The sequence below is a fragment of the Cibotium barometz genome, chromosome 31 (genome assembly GCF_041138505.1).
Source record: "Cibotium barometz isolate CiBa-2024 chromosome 31, ASM4113850v1, whole genome shotgun sequence".
Lineage (NCBI taxonomy): Eukaryota > Viridiplantae > Streptophyta > Polypodiopsida > Cyatheales > Cibotiaceae > Cibotium > Cibotium barometz.
In genome coordinates this window covers 32,413,773-32,423,772 of record NC_141076.1, presented here as the reverse complement: position 1 = coordinate 32,423,772, position 10,000 = coordinate 32,413,773, and the positions used below count along the sequence as shown (strand labels likewise).

Genomic DNA, 10,000 nt, shown 5'->3' with positions numbered 1-10,000 from the left:
GATTGCTAAACCACTGGTGAATGTAAAAACCTACAATGGTTGGTTCATGATTTCTCTCAAGTCAAATTTGCAAATCATTTTTCCTCGTAAATTTTTACCTTTTCAATTAGAGCCTAGTCAAGCATTGAAATTCTCAATTGAACCCATAATTACTATTTTTTTTTAAATTTCCCTCCTCCTTCAAAGAATTAGCCCGTGATTTCTCATAGCCTTTCTTCATCGCTTTTTTCCTGGCTGGCTGGCGGCCTTACGGGTTATAAGCAATTTGGGAAGCTTTTATAAAAGGTTAAACAAAGCTTTGATTAAGCTTTAATTATTATAAAAATCTTTAAAGTTTTTTAACTTAAAAGTATATATAACGACCAGCAAACTGTAAAACGATTACGTTTTTTTTAAAGAGAGAGTTATCATGAAATAGTTAAATTCATGTTTTTGTTTTATTAATCTCAAGATTGTTATAATTGTTGCTAGTCATTCATTATGTTCATGTTTATATTGTGCTTAAATTTTGAATGTATTGAAAGTCAATTCTCAACTTAAGGTAAGTTTCTCCAACTTTCATATCAATAATAATTTCATATTCTATTTTTATGATGTCAAGTTTCTCATAAAGTAAGTGATGTGTAAGGATACCTCGGCATTTGGAGGAGAAGCCGGGGTCGGGGGGGGGGGGAGTATGTCTTGAATCCACCGTGCCGTGAGTGCCTTGGAAAAGCGGTAAGGTGGATGATTAGGTATCGGTGGTGAAGAAATGGCCCCAACTTGTGCCTACTTTTGACCTAGGTAGTACGAGGGTGGAAAGAGCTTGGCCAGGAGATCGGCAAGCTTCAATGCTCTACATTGACTTCCAAGTGCCTATTGAGGATGCATTTTATTGGGCAAGGATTTGGCAAGCATGGGATTTAGTATTGCAATTGATTTGATATTAAGATTTGGGTGCAAAAACAAAGGAGGTGCTGCCAAAATTTTTGCAAAAAGCACTTATGCAAGGTACTTGAGGTTACATGTGGATGCCAAGTCACAAATTAATGAGATTCATGCCTTCAAATAAGGTCCAAGAAATTGCCAATGCAAAAAGGGAAGTGCGGATTGTAATTGGAGAGAAGTTTGATAGTTTTATGGTATAGCACTAAACCCTAATTCAGTCCAAGAGGGTTAGGACTGCTTTCAAGGTGTTTGCTACACAGTCTCATTCTACTCTCCAAGAGCTATGTTTGGAGCCCTTAAGTGTTCAATTCTGACTCCATTTATTTCTCCAATTGGCAAGTCTACCCACAAGACAAGAAGGCTTCTCAGTCAAAAATAGCACTTCATTTTGGCAAAGTGAGCATAGGGCTACATTTCCCATACCCTAAGCTTTCCATCTAGGCTTAGACCTCACCATTCGGACATCGGAGCTATCTACTACATCCATTTTTCCACTGGATACCCTATTTCTATAGAAATTAGGGTTTCAGGACTGAACCTATTTTGACATCATAGTTGGATATAGTAAGCTCTTCCCTCATTCCAACAAGCTAAAAACTTCAAGATTTGAACCCCGTTTGCTTGGTCAAAGTGGCAAATTACTTAGTTGACTTTTCAAGAAGTCAAAACAGAGAGTACTTACACATTGACAGTGGTCAAAGTGATTATACACGGGTGTTCTACATGTCATTACCTCTCCATAGAGCTAAAGAACTCATAAATCGGAGTTCGGGAACATATCCAACTTGAAATTGGTCATTTTTCAATGATATCTAAGTCAAAGGCCAAGGCTACTTTCAAGGAAGTAGGTGAGCATGAAGGGTGGTGTTCCGGAAACAAGGCAAGATGTTCAAGAGCATGTGCAAGGTAATGTTGACATGCATCAAGGGTTAAACTTACGACTAGGTTCCATTGAGAATCTAGGGATGATGCAATGGATGGAGAAGATGCTCCTTGAGCAATAAAGGACTATGAAAAAATTGGTACAGCTTATGGAGAACTTAGGCCAAAAATCTCAAGATGATGCAAGTGAGAATAAATTCTTTAACGACTAGGTTCCATTGAGAATCTAGGGATGATGCAATGGATGGAGAAGATGCTCCTTGAGCAATAAAGGACTATGAAAAAATTGGTACAGCTTATGGAGAACTTAGGCCAAAAATCTCAAGATGATGCAAGTGAGAATAAATTCTTTAACCGCTTGGAATCAAATATTTAAAGCCATGGATCTAAATTTCAAAAAGGTTGATGACACCTTGCATGATGGGTTTGTTGAGATCAAGGAAGGGTTCACTAGCTTAAGGCAAGAATTGGGCAAAGGAAAAGAAGTTCTCAATGAACCAATGGGATCTCGAGCATTGGGACCCCAACCTCTTGGATCTATCGTGGGCACTTTGAATACAAATGCTACACAACTACCTCAAGCTAGTCCGCATCAACTTGAATCAAGCCACGGGCCTCCTAAGATGTACCAATGAACCAATGGGGTCTCGAGCATTGGGACCCCAACCTCTTGGATCTATCGTGGGCACTTTGAATACAAATGCTACACAACTACCTCAAGCTAGTCCTCATCAACTTGAATCAAGCCACGGGCCTCCTAAGAAGTTTGCAATGAACCAATGGGATCTCGAGCATTGGGACCCCAACCTCTTGGATCTATCGTGGGCACTTTGAATACAAATGCTACACAACTACCTCAAAAGCTAGGAGCATCTAATGTGGGCACTTTGAATACAAATGCACATGAACTGTTTCACCACCTAGGAGCATCTGACTCTGCTCAGTTTGTAGAGATTAAGAATGAATACAAATGCACATGAACTGTTTCACCACCTAGGAGCATCTGACTCTGCTCAGTTTGTAGAGATTAAGAATGATTCTAAAATGTATATTTCAATGTATATTTAATATGGCTTCTGCCTAGCTTTGAAAGGCAGAATTTTTCTCTTCACAAAAGTGGTAGTTTTTTTTTGGGACCAATATATATATATATATATATATATATATATATATACCAAAAAGCTGCATTTACATCTTTATCCCTGATTTAACATCCTTCATACCCCATTTAACAAGTTACAAAGCAAAGTCCATCTCTCATCTTTAAGTACAAAAGAGGAATAAGATCAGTGTTCACAGAAAACATTTTTCCCAACAATTCAAAAAACCTTCAGCCTCAAATTTCTGTAAGTTTTTTCCTAAATTTTAAAGGTTTTTAGCAAAATTATAACTAAAATCCCTTAAAATTTGTAGGTTTTTGTGAGTTGTTATTTTGAATTTTGAAGATTATTTTTCAAAATTTGTCATTCACGTGACACTAAACCTCGGTTTTTTCGTGAACAGTGAATAAGACCTGTAAAGTTTGGTCCAAAGACTAAAAGGTGGTACAAGAAAATGGGCCATAGTGTTGTGGCCTTTATTGAGAACAAAAGTGGATGTTTAATAAGCACCCCAAAATACTTTGTTTCAATTAAGTAATTTATTGGGGGTGAGGAATGTTAGATTGGACTAAGGTTTATAGTATGAGCGTTTACATTGGTGCAAAATTTTTTCTTCTTCTTCTAAAGTTCCACCGCTCTTTGCACCGAATAAGCCCACAGCGACCCACCAAGAAGTTGTCACTATACAAGGTTATATATATACATATATATATATATATATACTATATATATATATATGTGTGTGTGTGTGTATGGATATATATATGCCATATATATATCTGAATATATGGATATATATATTCCATATATTTTCGTCTATATTGTTCATTTTCAAATATCAACGTTTTTTTTTTGAACAAGTCTAACCTATATTGACAATTTTGAACAAGTCTAACCTTTTTAGAATATATTGACAATTTTTGTTAAATCTCCCAACTTCCCCCATTTCTCTAATGGCTTTCTGTCTCCGCATGGTTGCCACGCACTCATTCTGCAATTGCCTAGTTTTTGCAGCCGCTTAGAGCCACCGCCATCACTACCCTCCTTGTCTCAATTCGCCTGCTAGCAAGATATTACATCTTTTCGGGTTTTTTTTTTGGGCTCTAATCACGAGGCATTGGGTTCGTGCCATCAATTTCAAGGCTTTAATCACAAGGCATTGGGTTAGTGCCATCAATTTCAAGGCGTTAATCACAAAGCTTAAAACTGCTAATTGGGTTAGTGCCATCAATTTCAAGGCTTTAATCACAAGGCTTAAACTGCTAATTGGGTTAGTGCCATCAATTTCAAGGCTTTTGGGTTCTAATCCCGGGCTTTTACTCCTAATTGGGCTTAATTAGCATCAGTTTGTCACAAGGGTTTTGGGTTCTAATCACAGGCTCTTCTTGCTAATTGGGTTGTAATTAGAGCGCCCAAATTATCATACCAAGCAGAGGGTTTTTTTTTTTTGTTTTGATTCTTCTTCCAAAGAGGGGGCTGGCTGGCTATAGTGGTGATCTAGTAAAAAAAGCCAGCTTTCATTAGAACCCCATTGCACTTTACCAATAAACCCTTCAACATTCAAGGGGGGTGGTGGGGGGAGAGGTTGGATAGCTTTTTGATCCAGCAAATCTGCAGAGGTCACAACAGGCTACTCTCTTGGATTAGTGACTTAATCGACTTATTGGTCAGATCTGTAAGCTCTGTAAAGGAGTTTAAGCCTAAGGCTTACCTCTATAAGCTTTCTTTCAATCGCCTATTGCAATCGTATATTAAAGCAGATTCATCAATCAGCACCGCCCCATGCCTGAAAGCTTGGATTAGCATATAATGAAGCATTACCCATATCTCTAATCACTACTCACAACCTTTTATCAGAGGAAACCACGAAGCGTTGCCAAAAATCTCTTCTCTAATCACATCAAAACGTATTGCTCCCCAAAAGCTCAGCAGAGGTGGCAGAAAATTATGAAATTTTTGTTTAAAAATGGAGGAATTAGTTGCAAGCAGTTGCCATAACTCCAGTTAGGGTGTGGGCGATTTGTAACGGCCAAATTGGAAGAAAGAAAGAACAAAAAACCAGAGAGAGAGAGAGAGAGAGAGGCGACAGCAATTCCTATTTTGAGATGAAGGAGATGGCGATGGGGGCGGGTCAAATGGGCGGCAAGGCGGAAGCGGCGGCAGCAGGAGGAGAGAGGGCCCCTTGGCTTGTGCTGAGGTCTGGCATGAGGCGCCTTCTCGTAGTGACCCTAGCTATGGCCTGCAGCGTGTTTGCGGTCGTCCTCTCCACCGACAGACTCACCTTATTCTACTCCTCTAACAACGCTCACAACCTCGTGCGCATGTCATCATCATCATCGCCATTATCATCAGACAGTAAGTTTCCTCTTTATTTTGCTCCAATCCATGTCAGTATAGTGTATTTGCGCCATCCATGTGCTTTTTTTTTTTTTTTGGCGCTTGAGAATCCAATGCAGCGCCCTCATTTGATTATTCACAAAACCCTCATCTTATGATGCTCATTGGTGTGTTTGTGGGCTCTCAAACACTAGTAGTTGTGCCATTCAAGTACACCAGCTGGATTGGCACTGATGCTGAACAGAGATCAGTGAGAAGGCCCCATTATAGACCCGGATAAGGGAGTTTTATTAACATTCTAATTACCTTGAACCCGGCATCAACCCAATATGGATTAAGGAAAAGCTCATCTTACCAAATTGATTAGATTTGGGTGACAAACAAGATCGCATGAATTCAATTAATGCACCGATGTATAAATGTGCCATTGGTTTAAGCAGGATGACATACCATGTAGTCTATGCCCTGCATGATCTCATAAGCAGGATGATATGCCATGTAGTGTATGCTATACACTGGTTTAAGTAATACAACATGCATGGATGACGGTGGGTAGCTTGTAGTCTGCCCGTGGTGGAGGCAATGATATGGAGCTGTAGGATCACATGAAACTGGCTCTCTCTTGGAAGCAAGGGTTGGCTGAAAAACCTTGGTATGGTGTTGCAATCCTGGTGCTGAGGAAAATAAGAGCTAGGCCTGGCAGATAGATCATTTGTTCTCTTAATGCAACGCTTATACACTCAAATGCGTTGTGCAGGAAATACTAGCTACAATGACAACCTGGACTCCAGTAAAACAGCAGGTGAGTGCCCTTATTTCAAGTTCAGTTGGGATCAGCATGATGGACATGATGGGGGCTCGACCAGTTCCTTTGACTGCTTTTATATTGTTCTTACCAGGCTGTGATTACACCGTGGGCAAGTGGATCAAGGATGAAAACAAGCCTCTCTACTCCGGCAACATGTGCAAAAGATGGCTGTCAGGAATGTGGTCATGCAGGCAAATGCCTGGCCGCCCAAACTTCGAATTTGAAAACTACAGATGGCAACCCGATGCATGTGACCTGCCCACTTTCACCGGTCAGAATTTTCTATCCAGGTAGGAGGCTTGGTTGTACACAACACACATTTTCCGTACATGGCCATAATAACACGACAACAAAAATATGATGTGAAACTATGTTACAATGGCCTGGTGTTACTTAGTGTTTAAAGGAAACCATGATTTCGAATAATTTTGCAGGATGCAAAACAAGGTTGTGGCCTTTGTCGGAGACTCTATTGGAAGGCAACAGTATCAATCCTTGATGTGCATGCTCACAGGTGGGAATGACGAAACTTTGGTCGAAGATGTGAGCAAATTATATGGTCTTGTGAAGCCTCGCAGAGCCAAACGAGCTGATGGAACAGCACAAAGATTCATTGAGACCAACACCACAATAATATACTACTGGTCTGCAAGCTTGTGTGAGCTCCAACCCCTCAACAAAACTGACCCCAACACTGAATTTGCAATGCATTTAGACCGGCCGGCCACGTTCATACAGAAGTACCTTAAGGTTATGGATGTTTTGGTCTTGAACACGGGCCATCATTGGAACAAAGGAAAGATGGCTGCCAACAAGTGGGTTATACATGTGGATGGCAAGCTCAATACCAATAAAAGGTTCAGTAGAGACATGGGATTTGCACGCAATTTCACGGTACACAAGGTGGCTGCATGGTTGCATAACCAGAGAGAGAAGAATGCAACAAGAGCTGAGATTTACATCAGGTCGTTGTCTCCGAGGCATTTTTTCAATGGGGACTGGGACTCCGGAGGCAGGTGTGACAATGACTTGACTCCTGTCGAGAAGAAAATTGTCACAGGGCGGTCAGCATTGGACCCTGTTGCTGAAAGCGCAGTTTTGGGCACGAGAGTACACTTGCTGAATGTGACTTACATTTCTCAATTCAGAGATGAAGCTCATATTTCAAAATATAGGCCCAATCAGAGTGGGCAAGATTGTCTACATTGGTGCCTCCCAGGGGTACCGGATGTGTGGAACGAACTTCTATATGCCGGGATTCTGTCAACGGAAAATGCAGAGTGAAGCATGATGATTTTAAAGACTCTTATGAGTCTTGAGGCCAGGTACACACATGCATTGCCACATCACAATGATGAAACGGCTTACGATGTAGAGACCGCTGTGACAACTCAATGATAAGGTTGTACACGAGGTATGTTAAGGCTCGTACGTAAACACAACAATGCACATGAAGTGTCATAATATAATGGGTGCTTTCAAAGAGAGCAAGGGAAGCTTGCAAAAGGGGATGCAGGAGGTGAAATTATATTAATTGATAATGACAAAAGCATACTTTTTGGCCAGTCTCTGTTTTGGGTAGAGGTGTCTAGATACCACAGTGGGGGGCAACATTCAAAAAGAGGGTAGGCTGGATTATCACCTAACTGTAGCAATTTATAGTAGCATATTTGCATTTGATTAAGATTCTGAAAGTGATACTAAAAATGCCACTTTATGGTACTTCCTTTCTATTGTGATTCAATCTTTTCCTTTTTCCTAAAAAGAGAGGTTGGGAACCATTGTTTCTTAGGCTCACTATAGACAATCCTAATGCAACTTACTGTTGGCGGCATGTCTTTGTTAAAGGAAGGTCTCAGGGCCTCACTTTCCACATCACCAATGGCTGCCCACTTTTTAGTTCAGAAAAGAGCATGTCAGTTATCTTTTGGGCTGTAGCCCATTGGTAACGCCCACATATCCAATAAAGGAGGTGCTGGGTTCGAATCTACCCACTCCCATAGTGGAAAGTGATGGCATGAAATTTCGGTACTAGCCACGCTCTCACGAAAAAAGAGGAGTATGGCCGTCTTGCTGTCTTCATTGGCCGGAGTTTCAGAGTGTCAACCCTGAGGGATTTGCACCACCTTACTTCTGATTCCTGAATAAATGCATACTTGCCTCATTACATTCAGATTCATTCATTCATACATACATGCATGCATTCATTCATACACACATACATATATTTAAAATTTTAAATTTTCATTCATAGATTCAGCCATTCATACATTCATTCATTCATACATACATACATGTATTTAAAATTGTAATAATAAATTTTTATTATTCTAAAAAGAGTGGAAGGCAAATATTTGTTTTAGTTACATGAGTTTTTATATATTACATTTTATGAAACGTTATGTAGTTAAATATTTCAACATAAAACTTGTATTCAATCTGTAATATAATACGTCTAATGTATTTCGGAGGATAAGCTAAAGCTTATTATATATACGTATAAAATTATATAACTTAGATTTCTAATCTAATGCATTCCGGAGTATAATTTCAAAGCATATTATTAAATGTATCAATAAAATCATATATCTTATGTTATATTACTAATGGAATATATTGCGGAGTAAAATCTAAAACATGTTATACAAAAGAAAAGAAAATAAAATAACAAAGGAAGGGAAAAAAGACTTGTGAGAATGTTTTATGTGGAGGATGGATATAAAGAGAAGAGAGACGCTCTGGGGCGCGTGCTAGAAAAAAATTTAAAAGTATTATAATGTCGTTGAGCTCGGTTCCCAAAGCTCCGCACTGCCCAACACAGAATCCAGATAAGCAACAGTAGTAAGTACCTTATATATTTACATATATATATATAACAGTACCTGATCTATTTACATATATATATATATATATATTCATTAGTATCATTCAGTACCGTATAAGGCTTATAGATATATATATATATATATATAGATATGATATTTGAAAGGTTTTAGTACAAAATTATATCTACATATATTTTTGGTAAATATTTTAGTGTGTGGGTGTGTGTGTTTTTTTGTTTTTTAATATTCAGTACCTGATCTATTTACATATATATATTCATCAGTATCATTCAGTACCTTATAAGGCTTATACATACATACATATATATGTCAATAGAAATGATAATTGAAAGGTTTTGGTTTCTATGTACATTATCATTTACATAGAAATGATAATTGAAAGGTTTGGCTCGATTCCCGCCGCACTGCAGGCAGGCTGCCAGCTGGCACAACACAGATTCTTACGGAATCCAGAGAAGTAACAGTATAGTACAGTACGTTTAACGTAAATCTCAACATTAATAGTGGTGCGAATCTAGTAAAACATTGTAAAATGTAATGTTTTTTTCCTTTACAGTTTGCGTCGTGCGAAGTTTTTTTTTTTTGGGGGGGGGGGGGGGGGGGGGCGGGGGGGGGGGGGGGGGGAAACTTTTCTTTTAAAATTGGAGAGTTGCAATTACACCAAGCCGTAATTTTCTTTCGGTGTGTCACTGATGTGAAAGGGTCCTATCAGTAGTGCACCTGGCATGATATTGATGTGGAAAGGCCCTATAACGTAGCGTCTTAGTACATGACATCGTTGAAACTTGTGCAGCAAAATGATTCCGACCATGTGATGGACAAGAAAGTCATATAGGAGTACTAGTACCCCTAGTAACAGTACCCCCTTGTGGAGACCCCGTACATGTGTAGTAGCCCATGTATCTATATCTATATCTATTCTATATATATATATATTACTTATTTGTAACTTGCCATGTGGCAAGCAAAGGAGAGTCCTACTTGGCAAGAGGAAAGCCCTTCACATAAAGGAGAAAAGAGATTTTTTTTAAACAAGTCATTTTCTCATTGAATGAATTTCATATATATACATACATATATGTATATATATATATATATGT

The 10,000-nt window shown here is 39.0% G+C and overlaps 1 protein-coding gene across 1 annotated transcript; it reads left to right on the top strand.

The window, feature by feature from the left end:
* Positions 1 to 3,811: 3,811 nt before the first annotated feature.
* On the top strand, positions 3,812 to 7,619 carry LOC147620750 (protein trichome birefringence-like 14). Its single transcript, XM_086825018.1, has 4 exons — positions 3,812 to 5,264; positions 6,004 to 6,048; positions 6,146 to 6,344; positions 6,489 to 7,619. The coding sequence occupies exons 1-4, from the start codon at positions 5,015 to 5,017 to the stop codon at positions 7,336 to 7,338; spliced, it is 1,344 nt and encodes a 447-aa protein (XP_086681144.1). The 5' UTR covers positions 3,812 to 5,014; the 3' UTR covers positions 7,339 to 7,619.
* The last annotated feature ends 2,381 nt before the right edge of the window (positions 7,620 to 10,000 follow it).

What these genes read in the sequence shown, in the direction of transcription:
- LOC147620750 (XM_086825018.1), top strand. Translation starts at nt 5,015, where the DNA reads ATGAAGGAGATGGCGATGGGGGCGGGTCAAATGGGCGGCAAGGCGGAA. An exon ending in ATCGCCATTATCATCAGACA is followed by an intron (nt 5,265 to 6,003) that starts GTAAGTTTCCTC and finishes TGCGTTGTGCAG; the next exon opens with GAAATACTAGCTACAATGAC. An exon ending in GGACTCCAGTAAAACAGCAG is followed by an intron (nt 6,049 to 6,145) that starts GTGAGTGCCCTT and finishes TGTTCTTACCAG; the next exon opens with GCTGTGATTACACCGTGGGC.